The 14,972-nt window shown below is 50.3% G+C and overlaps 1 protein-coding gene across 1 annotated transcript in view; it reads left to right on the top strand.

Moving 5' to 3' along the window:
- Positions 1 to 14,972, top strand: part of LOC124523478 (plexin-A4-like) — a 95,815-nt gene that overhangs the window by 65,821 nt on the left and 15,022 nt on the right. Inside the window, exon 2 of the mRNA XM_047095253.1 lies at positions 4,776 to 6,041. Coding sequence (XP_046951209.1) covers positions 4,857 to 6,041 — 1,185 coding nt within the window. The 5' untranslated portion in view covers positions 4,776 to 4,856. The remainder of the gene's footprint in view (positions 1 to 4,775; positions 6,042 to 14,972) is intronic.

Below are 14,972 nucleotides of genomic sequence, written 5' to 3'. Positions count from 1 at the left end.
TCCTTATTTATAAAGGAGGCAGACTTACAAATACCTCTTCTACCTAACAGTGAACAATAAATCCAGAACAAGGTAATGTATATGAAAACATTTTGTAAACTCTAAAGTAATTTCGTGAAGTAATTGCTATTTTAAACTAGTCTGTAATAACTTTCCTCTCTTCTACTCAGGAATCTGAGAGGAGGGTGCTATTTCATGAAAATTAGTTTGAGCTCTTCAACACTTGCCACATAAAACAAAGACAGCCCCAATTTCTTTAATCAAAATGATGATCAGCTTCTAAAAATGAGTCCCATCTCCCCTGAGATCATTCAGAATTAAAATCTGATTTCAAAGAAGGGAAATGTGCAGTGTGTTTGGGTTTGATCCAGAGCCTTTTTGTTCCCCAGCTTTCCACTCATTACCCATTCTGCTGGTTCAGTGAGGTCTTTGGGGTGATCTTGGGGTGACCCAGTCACATCACTTGCCTTTAAGGATCAGAGTTGGGATGAATGCTCCCTCCAATACTTTGAAAAGCAGCTAATTGATGACCGAGCAAGAAATGATGTGGGTAGGACGTGCCACTGGGGGCAGGGGTTCCTAGGTTGGGTCACCACTTATGAGGACAGATGTCCTGGAATGGAGCCACCCTGGAGACAGAGCAGCCTCAGGCAGTCCTAGGGAGCAGGGGACTGGCAGCTCTGCCCACTTGTGGGTCTGGAGCTTGGGGGGTGCCCTGTGTTTGGGTCACCCCTGCAGTGGTGGTGCCCAGCAGGGTCTCCAGTGAGGCAAGCCAGAGCCCGCACCCTTGCTTGTTCCTTCTCTCTTCCACTTCCCTGTTACTTAATCAGTCCTTTTGTGGTGTGTAAAAAGGGAGGCTGGTTATTCCCATCATATGTTATTGTTTTCTGTGGGTTCCCCTCTCTCCAGGCACAGTAATTTCACTATCCCTAGATGAGGGTGATAAGTGTTTGAGATGCATAACTGTGTCTCATTTCAGTGTCTAATAGAAGATGGAGAGAGAGCCCTGGCACCTTTCTGCTCAGTAAATTCATAATTACAGGCTTCCTTGCCTCGCTTCTCGCAAACTAGAGAACTGTTGATTGGCGTGTGGGCCCATGAGTGTGTACGGTAAGGCAGGGGGTGTGGCAGGCACACTTCCCTGGTTCCTGGCAGGTTCCAATATGGGAACTGCTGAAAGTTCCCTCCAGAGAGTTGGTGGCTGAGTCCTGACTGGCACCTGCCTGTCTGGAGTGAGGATTACCAGCCTTGCTGGAATTTCATTGTTGCCAGTAATGTTCTGAGAGCTGTGTTAGCCGGGCATATGGCACCCAAGACAAAGGCCAGGGAGCAGGTGCTGAGGTGGGTTCAGACAAAGCTGGAAGACAGGCTGCAGGTGGTAGAAAGAGCACTGGGCTGGGAGTCTGGAGACCTGAGCTGAATGCCATCCCCACCTTCAACTCACTACGTGACCTTCTACAAATCACCTCACCTCTCTGGATCACAGCTTCCTTGTCTTTAAAATCGGGGATCAGAAGTCATTAAACTGGATTATCTCTTTCAGATGAAAAGCTTCTAGATTCTTCTCTGATGTTTGGATTTGCACAGGCAGTTCAAGATGAACCATCCTGAGTCCTCATCACTCTAACTGAGATGGTGCCATCACGTACTATCTCGTTATCATAATCCTAACCCTTTTCATCTCATTTCGTCTTGTTGACAAGAAGAACAACTATCATTTAATAAGTAAAATACCGTGTGCCAGGCCAAAGGCCCTGTGCCAGGCACTTTCTGTCGTTATCACTTTTTAGAGGTGAATAGTGGTGCCCGCCTGATGGATGTTATCTGCCAGGTTATGCCCTGTGGGTCCCAGGGGCTAGGCTTCCTCCTACAGAGCAGGTGGGGAGGTGTTCCTGGGTGATGTCCTGGGGCTTTTCTGTCTAGGGACTTACATGGATTAGAAAAGGCTTCCAAGTGCTCTATATTCTGGACTCTGGAATTGTGTGTCTCTAGGAACAGTATGGGTCTTGTAGGGGTGCAAACCTGGGTTTCAGCCCCAACTCTGCCATTTATTAGCCCCATGCCCTTGCAGACCCTAAGTTTCCTCATCTGAAAAGCAGATGGAACAACCCCAAGCAGAGCAGACAGCTGTACTGATTGGGTGAGGTAGTCAGTGTGCAAGCATGTGCATGGGGCCTGGGTGCGGCATGTGACCCACACATACTGACATTCCTCCTGGCTTCCAGCCCCTCTCTCTGCCGGTCAGAAAGTAAGTCTTGAGTTTCCGCTGGACGTCGGGCATGAGCCCGGCACTCTGGACTCACCAGTGAACTCGGTGGGCCTCCTTGCCCCCACGGAGCCCACAGCCCTCAACCCCAAAGTCAAGTCCTTCTGCAGAGGCTAAATTGAAGCATGGGACCCTTCTCTGGGAGCATGTGCTCTCTTCCTTTAAGTTTCTCTCCTCAGTACCACGAAGTTTTGTCTCCCCCTCGCAGGGATGTCCTGACAAGTCCTGGGGCTCCTCTTTTAGCCCTGTCTCCTACCTGACCCTGTTCTCCAGACAAACATTCCCTGGTGAATATGCCATTTGATATGTTCAGACTTTTGCTACACTGACCCCTCCCCTTCTCTTCTGGCCCCACGTGTCCTCCCTTAGTTCATGGCCAGGCCCAGATGCCATCCCACAGCCTTGTCCTTGCTCTCTTACCCTAAGGTAGAAGTCAGCGTTCCTCATGGGAGCTGCCGTCACATAACCTTTCACTATCTGAATAAGTTAGATTCTGGTGGCATCTACTGGGACCTGACCCCAGCCTCGGCTGTCCTTGAATCCTGCAGCATTTTGCAAATTCTGTGTGTGCCCTGAGCAGACATTTCCCACATGGGGGTGTGAATGAAGGTACTGGACTCACAGGACTGTTCTGGGCTGTGGGTGTGCAAACCATTCTCCTCTCTGATGTTCACTCGAGAAGACGTGTGGCTTTGGTTGGGATCTTAGCTGACGACGTCATGTCTTTGCTTTCTTCTTTCTTCTCTTGATCTTTGTGTAACCTTGCACTCTCCCTGTGGGGTGTTCTCTTGCTTCCTGGTCTACCTCTTCCCACTGCTCCATTATTGAGGATTTGGGTGAGAGAAATTCCACAAAGCTGAGATGCCCCCAAGTAAGATGCAGGCCATTCCTGCCCTGCTTTCTCTCAAACTGGAAGAAATATGAAGCCGTCCTCTTGAATAGAAATGAATAAGACCATTAGGACCAAGAGCTATTTTGTTCCATGGGGAGTTATTTATTTATTTATTGGGCCACTTCTTAAACCATTTGTTCTCTCCTTTTAATGAAAACCTCTCAGAGGAGGCCCCAATATGGGAGGCAGCCAAGATCTGCCTCATTAAAATGACATCAGGGCTCAGAGCCGGGCAGTGTACCCAGAGGACCTGGTTGCTGTCGTGGTGCAAAGGGATCCAGGATGTGGTTTTAAAGTTTTGACCTCATGCACTATCTGGCAGTGGGGAGGTGCGAAGGAGAAGTGTCCGCTGCATAGGTGTAGACCTAGAAGACTGGGGCTGTGACCAATGGACCCCAATAAAGGGTTGTTTGGACTATTCTGCTGCATATAAACAGTAGCTGGTGCACATCCCCATCTGTTCCAGGCTGGGGTAAACTGAGATGGGTTAGCAGTTAAGAATGAGAATCCACTGGGGGTGCCTGGGTGGCTCAGTCGGTTAAGCGTCTGACTTCAGCTCAGCTCACGATCTCACGATTTTGTGAGTTTGAGCTCCGTGTCAGGCTCTGTGCTGACAGTGCAGAATCTGCTTGGGATTCTCTCTCTCTCCCTCTCTCTCTGCCCCTCCCCCGCTCATGCTGTCTCTGTCTCTCTCAAAATAAATAAACTTAAAAAAATTAAAAACGAGAACCCACTGTAGACTTGCACACCCAGGTTTGAATCCACTTCTGCTTATAGCTATGCAAGTTGTATAACTTCCCTAAGCTGCAACACGGGGATAAAAGTACTACTTACTTTAAGGGGACTATGAATCAGGGTCCCAGCAGGAGATAGTGCATGCAAATTCAGTTGTTTGTGCAAAGGTCAATATGGGAGCTCTTCACAAAGGTATGGCTCCCTAAGAGCAGAGCAGTATTTGGGGGTAGGAAGAGTGAGGCCCGTTACCTCCTCTAGGACTAAGTGGGGTCAGGCAGGAGGTGGTTCACAGCACCTGGAGACAGAGAGGCAGTGTGGAGAGGCACACCTGGAACCACTGAGACCTGTGGGTGAGCGTGGAGGCCCAGCCCCATCCCCTGTCCCCTCCCCCTCCTGCCAGCCTTCTGCTGATGCTCCCATCTGGCTGTACCTAACCAGGCCTGAAGGCAGGCAGCCCACAGATATAGCGTCCATACAGGCTAGCCTCTGAGGCACAGAGAAGGGTGGGAAATGGATCTGGAGGGGAAGGTAGAAGATACCCAACTCTGAAGGGTTTGTAAGATGAAATGAGATAGTCTCTGGAAGGTGCTGGACAGTGACTGCTATGAAGCCAGGTGCTAGATAGCCAATGGCCGTGCTTCATCGTCATCATCAGCGCTATTATCATTATTATTAGCATTGTTGTTATTGTTGAAGTTGCCCTCCCGGCCCTGCTGTCACCCAGACCTGGGTGACCCACACATGCATGGGGGCTGAGTCCCATAACCTCCAGCTTTTCCAGTGCAGTTCTTGGTCTCAGCATGTGCAGAGGGCTTTGAGGGGCCAGCCACACAAGCCCTGTACCATTATCACCCAGTATCACATCCTTCCTTTCCCCCACAGGGAGCCTCCACTCCTGAGTCCTGGCCCTCCGAGGAGGCCCCTGTGCCAAGTGCTACCGTGCCGCGAGGACCCGTTTCTGAAATGAAAGCCATGCCGTGGAATTGGACTTGCCTGCTCTCCCATCTCCTGATGGTGGGGATGGGCTCCTCCACTCTGCTCTCCCGGCAGCCACCCCCAGTGTCCCAGAAGCGGTCTTTTGTTACATTCCGCGGGGAGCCAGCTGAGGGTTTCAATCACTTGGTGGTGGACGAGAGGACAGGGCACATTTATTTGGGGGCCGTCAACCGGATCTACAAGCTCTCCAGTGACCTGAAGGTCTTGGTGACCCACCAGACAGGGCCGGACGAGGACAACCCCAAGTGTTACCCACCCCGCATCGTCCAGACGTGCAATGAGCCCCTGACCACCACCAACAATGTCAACAAGATGCTCCTGATAGACTACAAGGAGAATAGGCTGATTGCCTGTGGGAGCCTGTATCAAGGCATCTGCAAGCTTCTCAGGCTGGAGGACCTCTTCAAGCTGGGGGAGCCTTTTCACAAAAAGGAACACTACCTGTCTGGAGTCAACGAGAGTGGCTCTGTCTTTGGAGTGATCGTCTCCTACAGCAACCTAGATGACAAGCTCTTCATCGCCACAGCAGTGGATGGGAAGCCAGAGTACTTCCCTACCATCTCCAGCCGGAAGCTGACCAAGAACTCAGAGGCGGACGGCATGTTCGCTTATGTCTTCCACGATGAGTTTGTGGCCTCGATGATTAAGATCCCTTCAGACACCTTCACTGTCATCCCTGACTTTGATATCTACTATGTCTATGGCTTCAGCAGTGGCAATTTTGTCTACTTTTTGACGCTTCAGCCTGAGATGGTGTCTCCACCAGGCTCCACCACAAAGGAGCAGGTCTATACATCCAAGCTTGTGAGGCTTTGCAAGGAGGACACCGCCTTCAACTCCTACGTGGAGGTGCCCATTGGCTGTGAGCGCGGCGGGGTGGAGTACCGCTTGCTGCAGGCCGCCTACCTGTCCAAAGCCGGGGCTGTGCTCGCCCGGACCCTCGGAGTCCGTCCGGAGGACGACCTCCTGTTCACTGTCTTCTCCAAGGGCCAGAAACGGAAAATGAAATCCCTGGATGAGTCGGCCCTGTGCATCTTCATCTTGAAGCAGATCAACGATCGCATTAAGGAGCGACTGCAGTCCTGCTACCGGGGCGAGGGCACGCTGGACCTGGCCTGGCTTAAGGTGAAGGACATTCCCTGCAGCAGTGCGGTGAGTCAGGGGAGAGCCTGTGGGCTGGGATGGCGTGGCGTGGCAGGGGGACGCTAGCCTGTGGTTTCCGTGGGATGTGAATCACCCATCCCATTTTGCCAACGGGACAAACACATCTGTGGGTCTCACTGGACTCAGATCAGCACCAGCTCAAATATGCTATGGCTATGGCGCTGAGCTTATGAGAGCTGGAGCTAGAGCTGCAAGGTAGATTTCCTATTTGATGCTTTTCTCTATTCTGTATTAGCTCATGGCTCTAGGAGGGCATGCTAGAAATAGGTGGGGATTGTGTCATACAGATGTCACATACACCAGGCATTTTTAAGACAAGATTATTGTGTCCTGTGGTATAAGACACATATCCATCTTTCTTACTGACCATGCCAAAAATCACTTTCCTGGGAACTTAGAATAAAACCATTACTGAGAGTAATGGAGCCAGTCATTCTATACTTGGGATAGATCTAGGGCTTCAGGAGCATCACGTTTTTGTCCCTTGAGGATCCTTAGGAAATGGCTAAATGAGAGCAGTGGTATGGTGGGAGTCCAGGGAACACAGAGGTGAAAACAGAGCTTGCTGAGAAAACTGCATTTATGGGGCACCTGGATGGCTCAGTCGATTAAGTCTCTGACTCTTGGTTTTGACTCAGGCCATGATCTCATGGTTTGTGAGATCGAGCCCCATGTCAGGCTCCATGCTGACAGTGCAGAGCCTGTTTGGGATTCTCTCTCTCTCTCTGCCCTTCCCCTGCTCACTCTCTCTCTCAAAATAAATAAACTTAAAAAACTGCATGTATTAAGCATCTTCTGTGTGCACTGTTCCGTGGAAGAGGTATGGCAAGCAGCATCGGAACCCTACTGAGTGACAGAAGTGCTGAAGGAAACCAGAGAAAGGGGAGAATGAAGGGCTAGTTTAGAAGACCTTTCCAGGGACACATGCAACAGGTGACCCACCCTCCTGCCTCTCCCAACCTAACTCACTCATGATCCAGCTTGCTATGGCTTGACATCTGTTCATCTTTAAAATGGTCCAGTTTTTTCTCATTGTTCCAGTGACTTAGAAGTCTGATTTATGAGCATCTTCTATGCCCTGTGTCCCTCTCCTTCTCCCTCCTTTTTTTTTTCATTCACTTAAAAACCTAGTTTGAGAAAAGTCTATCCTAGAGAGAAGAAAGGAGAATTCACACACAAGTGGAACATGTGTTTGCACGGATGCGATTCTTGACTGCTAGCCCAACTTTGGTGGGATTCCACATTAGTGAAATGTATTTTGATTGATTTAAAAAGTCTAAGTTTCCCTTCATGAAATATGGCTACTTGCCAAACCCATCTCAGAGGGTGCTGGCACCCAGGCAGCTTGTGGGGGGAGGGGCTGTTCTTGCGGGCTCTGGGACTTTGAGGTAGGGGTTGGGGAGATGGAGAAGAAGGAAGGGACTTGGCAAGGTTTGCCTTTGGTGCCCTAACATTTAGGCTCATGCTGTTTTCCACTGGTGAGTTTTCTAGGTAGTTGGGCTGAAACTAAAAGATGCCATTTATTTTAGATATCCTGAGAAGCCTAGTGTCACAAAGGAAATGAGAGAGGCCAGAGAAGGAAGCAACAAGTTGACAATCTTAGCCAGGCCAGAGAGTGGAGGGGACTCCACTGTACCTGCTGAGCCTTAGTGGGTGGCATATCTTTGGGAGCCTTTGGTTTAAGGCAATGGCGGATTCACTCAATAGAGTCAATGAAACAAGACAGGTTTATGACCTGGGGGCCATGGACTTCTCCCAAATGCAGGCTATAAAGGCCAGGTGCTGTACTGTATGTACATATATTACAGCCTCAAGCACAGCTCCCTGGGGAGACGCAGTAGGGAGCCGGCATGGAGAAGGAAGGCCCTTAGAGACCCTCTGATCTGTACCTTCATTCCGAGGCCCAACAAGGTGAATGAATTGCCCAAAGTCACATAGTTTGGGAAGGAATGGCAGACACAGCACTCGAGGAAAATTTCCTTTGCCTCTTGAGGAAAATCACACTTGCACACATGCATGCACACACATGCACACCTACACATGCATGTGTGCACACGTACAATAAATACCCCCACGAGCATGCACACAAGTATGCACACCCTATGTTTGAAAGTGCAAGTCTATGCGGTGTGCTTACCAAACAGCTAGTTCTTTTGAGATCAGATGGGTTGGCTATTTTTTCCATAGATGCTTTTCTGTAGAAAACTGGCTCAGATTCTGTCTTTTCGGGTGATGCTTTTGGGAGTAGACTCAGCTGCAGGGATCAGCCTGGCTGCCCATGGGCAGGTGTTTGCCCCGCCCTTGCTCCCTGCCACAATACAAAAAGCAAAGTTCATCATGGAAGTCTGCAGAGCTGCGGGTCCTGAGACCGCATGGTGGCCTTGGAGAGAACAGAGGGACGACAGCTTTGCAAGACAAGCTAATGCCAGGGCTGGGAGTCATAGAGCCAGATAACAAGCTTTTGATTTTTCTTTGGGCTTTAATTAGCCCTTTCAAGTTCGAGGCAAGTTCAGGGCTGAGAGCAGAAAGGAGGAGGCCAGAAACTCCACACCAGGCTGGGCTGTCTCCCCAGCCAGTATAAAAGGCCACACCAGCTTGTAATGTCAAGTATCAGTTTCCTTTGATTCGGCCGACGCTCGGATTACTTTGCTCCAGTCCTCAGGTGCTCGGCTACAATTCATTTGGCCCCAGCTCAGACCACACATGCGCCCCGTGCCATCAGCCAGGCCAGGCTCCTGGGCCTCCCCAGGGAGGAGTCCTCGTGGGCACACCACTTGCAAACCCAGCTTGTCCTCCACCCATTCATGTGGCTGTTGGGTTCCTTTCCTCTCTCCCTTTCCTGCCTTGAGGCAATGATGGACTAGACGAATCTAGAGTTCTCTTTTGCCTGTGAGTCCAAGATTCCCTTGAGGCCCGTGAGGTGGGACGGAATCTCGGATGGCCTCTGTCCTGCAGCCTGCCCTTTGTAAGACCACGGTGGAGGGAAGCGTAGGCCCAAGAGATTGACTTTTAAGACTTGTGGTTTGTAGGCTAAGGGATTCCCTTAGCTTCATCATAATTACAATCCATAGAGCTTGAAAAGGTATGATTAGTGGTTCATTTTTTCAATTGAGACATAATTGACATACAACATCATGTTGGTTTCAGATGTACAACATGACAATTGAGTATTTGTATGTATTGCAAAGTGATTGCCACATGACGTCCAGTTATCTACACACAGTTACATGTTTTTTTTTTCTTGTGGTGCCACCTTTTAAGATCTATTCTCTCAGCCACTTTCAAATATACAATGCAGCATATCAACTATAGTCAATCATGCAGTACATTACATCCCCAGGACTTATTTATTTTATAGCTGGAAGTTTGTACCTCTTGACCAGTGACTCAGTTTTATTGTGTTCCTGTTTTCCTAATTCCCTACGGTAGACCACTCATCCCATGGTATTCTTCAGGGTTTTCCGGCCCTTCCCATTTCTTGGGATCCACATTCCTTCCCCTGAACTCAGGCCTCCCGAACTCAGAGCAGGAAGCAATATAAGCCCTGGGACCTCTGGCCCCCTTATTATGTCCCAGCTGGTATTTTGCCTGTGTGCAGGGAAGACCAGGTGGAGTGGGAAGAAGACATCTGTGTGACTCAGCCTGCCATTCCATGGGGCATTCGTGGTGGGCCACAGCCTGGTGAGCAGAGGGGGAAGGGTTGTATGTGAGGAGGGTTCTCAGTCTGCAGGTCCCCAGAGAGCTCCCCATTGTTTTGATTTTATTCCAGGTGAATCAGGGAAGGGTGGCAGAGTCCACATCAGAGATAAGGGCTGGCAGGCTTGGAGTGGCCTCCTCATGGGGATGTAAATGCATGTCGCAAACACGAATCTCTGAGTGGGTGTTGGGTGTAGAGGCTGGCGAAGCAGCCCAGGTGTTTTCTGGTGCTTGTGGGAGATGGAAGCAGCTTCCCCCTTTGCCTTCTAGGCCATTCTTTTCCTGTGTCCTGGCTTTCCCAGCCTGAATGGGAAGAGGTATCCAAGAACAAATGGTCTGTTGTCTAAAAATTGCTTTACAGGTCTCAGGAGGGCACAGGCAGAAGGAGGGTCCTAGAGGCATCAGCTGGGGGTCCCATTCTATCTTGGGACTCAGCAGACTGAAGACCGACCTGAGTCCCTTTGCTTCTGAGCGTTCAGAAGGGTTAATGCTAATGATGTAATCTCTGTTTCTGCTACTCAGCACGGGATGGTCTCTGTCTTTCCCTTTTGAAGGCTGTCATGTCACCCAGGCTCCCCAAACCCTCTGTCTACAGAGCACAAGATGACTGGCATGAGAAGCCCATTGTCTCTGGCTTCTGTCATGTGCCATGACCCTAAGCAGGCCAAGGTGACAGTTCCCAGCCCTTTCCTGGGAGCCCTGACACTCCTGACCCAGGGTGGGGCAATGAGGCTGGGGAGTGTGCTGTTGTGGGCCAAAGCTCTTGTGTTCACATGGGCCGAGTGGCCTGGCCTCCCAGATCCCCCAAACAAGCTATCTATGCCTCCTCAACCTTTCTTCAGCCTTCTAGGGTAACCTCATGGAACACTAGCCCTTCCACCTTCGAATTAATTAATGAATCGATGAAACATTTGTCAGGCCCTTGGCTACGTGCTCCCTCCTGGTGGGTGCCAATCATGAAACGACATCGGTCTCCAGGGGCCCAGGATCCCAGGAGGGAGCTGCGCCCCAGCAGGTGATTATGGCCTGTGTGATGGGAACAATGGCTGTGGTCATGGGACAGGTCATTACTCATGCCACTAAGTCTTCCCTGAGTTTGGATCCAATTGAGAAGTGGACATAGGAGTCAGGCAATGTCAGCTTTAGTACTGATAAGGCCATATGGGGCAAAAATCAGCTTTTTAATCTTCCCCTTAAAACTTGAACTTCAAGTGACCTTCCAATACAAAAATGTAGGTGCTCAGGGCAGAAACTATTATCCAGAATCATTGCCTCCCACCGGTCACGTCTCAGTAGTGGGAACAGAGAGTGGTGGCCTCTGGGCTGCCTCAGGAGTTCATATTGTGCCTGACAGTTTACAGAGGGGTTCATCACCTCCTTTTCTTCTCCCAACAGTGCAGTAGGATAATAGAAAAGGCAGGCATCCCCTCCAGTCGAGGAGCTGGAGGAACAGAAAAGTCAAGTAGATCCCTGAAGGTCTTATGATTGGTGGACTAGAACCTACATCCTGATTCTCAGCCCAGTGCTTTCCCCACTTGTGCTCAGTGGTGTGCCAGTGGCATCCAGTGTGGGGCAATATGGTGCAGGCACTGTCTGGGCATTGCAGGGCATTTATGATCCTGGGATCTCAGGCTCTAGAACACTGAGTGCCAATGGGACCCTCATTCACTGCAAGAACTAGAAAAGCCTCTCACATTTCCAGAAGTCCCTGCTTGCGAACCATTGCTAAACCACACCTCTCTATGACTCGGGGTTTACCCGCCAGTCCTGCTCCAACCCACAACATTCACAGAGGCACAGGGACTGAGCTTTTGATTTTTAACCCCAAGCTTCGCTTCATGTCTGACAGTGAGGAATAGTGAAGGAGAACCCCGTTCACAGGTGCCCTTGCTTTGACTTGTGTATGCATTGGTTTAGCAGGCACGGCAGCCCTGGGAGGAGACAGGGTCACCCCCTGCCCCTGGACATGGGCTGGCCTCCCATCCCAGCCTGGATGGTTACTCAGGTTCGTCTGGCGCCTGGGATCCTGAAAGTCCATGAGAGTGAGCATCCGGCATGGTCAGGAGGCCGTCCCAGGCTCCGGGTGCTGGTTTCTGCTAGTCTGCTTAGGGTGTTTTCTTTTCCCAGTCGGCAGGAAGTGCCGCTCTGGCTGGATGGGGTGTATCCTGTTGTTCATGGTGCTAGGCAGCTTTCTCTTGCTGCTCAGACATAGTCCCTGCTCAGACCAGGAACTCCTCCTCTTGCCTGCCCCATGCCTCCTTCCTCAGCTCCACTCTATCTCACACACACACACACACACACATACACACACACACACACACATACACACACACACACACACACACACACTGGGCCCATCAGACATGCTCACCGCACACCACACTCTCACCCAGTGAGAGCTCACATCACACTACTTTCTCATTGGTCCAGGTACCCACCCCTCATGGCCCTTTGACCCAGTACTCCAGACTTCAAATTTGGGATTTGGGAATCTGCCATATTGCAACTGCCACATTGCAAACTTTATAGAATCAAGTTTTCCCTCCCTCCCCTTGACATGGCTTCTGTTCCAGGTATGCAGGTGAGAAGGCCACCCACCTTCCTCTTTTTGGCCAATGGGGTTTGCAATCAAAGTCATATCCCAGCTAAGTAAACACGGTCCTTTGGGACACAGGATGGTGGCTGAGCCTTGGGTGGTGTGCTGGGCCAGGTGAAGGGACATGTCCTCTCAGAATGCTCTGGAACCTCTCAAGTCGGCAGGGAGAGTGACAGGACCCAGGAGTCCCACACACAGAATTTTAACAAAGACAGCTGCCAGGAGACCTGAGGAGGCCTTCATCCCTGTCTCTGCTGCTCTCTCTGCTGTGTCCTGCTATCTCACTTGCGCTCATCCCCTGGGGCCCTCTTCCCCCTCCTTCTGTGACACATTCTCCCTCCACCCACACACTACGCGGAGCAGCTAATGCGGCAAGATCTCTCTCACGTGCACACACATGCACACACATGTGCCCCATACGGTGTGTTAGTAGCCCAGCCGAAATGGGCATCCGGGTCTCTTGTTCAGTGAGCACGCAGACCAGCCAGGCTCCACGGTCCACATCTGCATTCTGGGCCTTTCCTTCAACTCCTGTCATCCTCACAGGGTGGTGTCTTGGCTGGGATTCTGAGAATTTGGACCTCTGGGTCTCAGCCAGTCCTCGCTCGTGAGATACCACTGGGCTGGTGGTGAAGCTTCCTTTTTGCTTTGAACTATGTGTCTCATCTTCACAAAGGAGGTGAGAAAAATAATATCCCTTTCATAAAGTGTGTTGAGACTCCTAAGGAAAGAGAAATACGTAGACATTAATAAATAATGAGAGTCATAGAACACTTTGTGTTTGTAAGACGCTTAAAACCTCCACGGCCCCACCTGTATATTCTCCTTTGGTTATAATAACCACCCGATGGGACAGGAAGTAACTTAGTGACATTACTAGGATTTCATACTTGTATTTTTTCTTCACCAGGATCTGCTTTTGAGAGATTTGGGCTCTGCCTAACCCAGATGTCATGTTCCATATCCCAGGCCTGGTGTGTACCCTGTTCGTCTTTCCCTGCACCTGGCACATGTTATGAATGCTCAGTTAAGGCATTTGAAAGAGAGGCTACATTCCAAGCCAGACTCTCCCTGCTGTTCCCTTCAGGTGTCCCTCAGCTTTTGCAAGGCAGAGGGGAATGACCACACCTCCGTGCGGGGCGCTTGCTTCTTTTCATTAACAAACTTAGTGGAGAGAAGGGGAAAAGACAACTAAGAGAGTTTTTCACTCAGCCTCTCCATTTACATTCTTTTTTCCCCTGTGGATTGGGCCCCCCATGCTGTCCACGTAGATGGAACGGGATCAGGGGGAGAAGAAAGCCCACATCTTTTCCCGGTCTCGGTGTCATTACTGTGTCTCTGTCAGTGTTCCAAAATATAATGGGATTTGTTTGGCTGATTTATCCCGCATGCAGGCAACATTATCCAGACTCACTCACGAGCCCGAGGAGCAAGAGGGGAAGATGCACGGCAACAAGAGTGGGGCTAATAGAATTTATTCCCACTAACAAGGGAATGACCTACCCCATAATTCAGCCTGGCCAGTGGGGCCGCTGCTTCCCGGCGCCCGCCAGAAAACACACAAACTTAATCATTGTGGCGCGCCCCGCTCCAATTACAGCCCTCGTGGCGCGGGGGCTGTCTGCTGCATTCTGGAAGGGGGTGGGAAGGTGGGATTGATGAGCTTCTTTGCCCTTGACAGGTAGCCACCGGGGACCTCTGAAGTTAAGGTACAAATGGAGAGAAGTGGCACCCAACAAGGCTGTGCTTGGTACCATTCCCAACGCTAGGAAGCCTTCCCTGGTATTTCCCACAGGTCCAGTTTGGACTACTGGGCTAGCCCCAGCATGGTGGCCATCTGCAGAGCTGGGCCAGTGGGGTCCTGATTCTCTTGCTTGGCTGGACTATAGCTCTGGCCATGGTATCACGAGCCTGTCTGCTTATCAGAGGATGGAACCCAGGGCTCTCAGCAGCTGAGCTAATGAGGAGAAGGTCATGGGTTCAACCCCCGGGATCCAATCCCTTGTTGGAGCTACTCTTTGCTGGCTGTGCTCAGCAATTCCTAGGAGGGGTATGTTGCTACAGCTCACTGTTGGTTACAGCGAGGCCTAGAGAGAGTGTGCTTGGCTTAATGCCTCTCTCCTGGGAAAACAGCTCAAGCTACTGGCATTAGTTTCCTATCAGAAGGATAGCTTATTATGATGATGAGGGAAAGACCACTCAGATACCTGGTGCGATTGGGCACAGACGATCTCAAGCACATGCAAAAATATTAAAATGAGTACGAAAATGAGCATTGCTTTTAGCAAATCATTCCCATTGATCCATAGATAGTTAAGTGCTTTCATGATTGTTTGCATTGGAAGCCACAAATACACACATAACTCCTAAAACACAATGACCTCTGTCCTCTATTTTAGTACCCACCCTTTTTAGATGCTTAGAAATCTGGCACTTGACTCTTGGGATCCTTGGTGTGATTTGTTGGGTTGTCCTTCCAAGCCCGAGATACTTCTCATGAAGCCCCTTCAGTAACAGTCTTGTCTAACCAGGTTGTTGTGACTGTGGTTTTCTGGCTTCCCCTCTCTCGGTCTCCGTATACATTCATTGTCCCTACAATCTCATTGGAAAAGACAATACAGGAATCA

The sequence above is a fragment of the Lynx rufus genome, unplaced genomic scaffold (genome assembly GCF_022079265.1).
Source record: "Lynx rufus isolate CCGP_SWC_20201006 ecotype Redwood Valley unplaced genomic scaffold, mLynRuf1.p SCAF_4, whole genome shotgun sequence".
Classification (NCBI taxonomy): Eukaryota; Metazoa; Chordata; class Mammalia; order Carnivora; family Felidae; genus Lynx; species Lynx rufus.
Note: the sequence above shows the minus strand (reverse complement) of the source record. Positions and strands in the feature narration are given on the sequence as shown.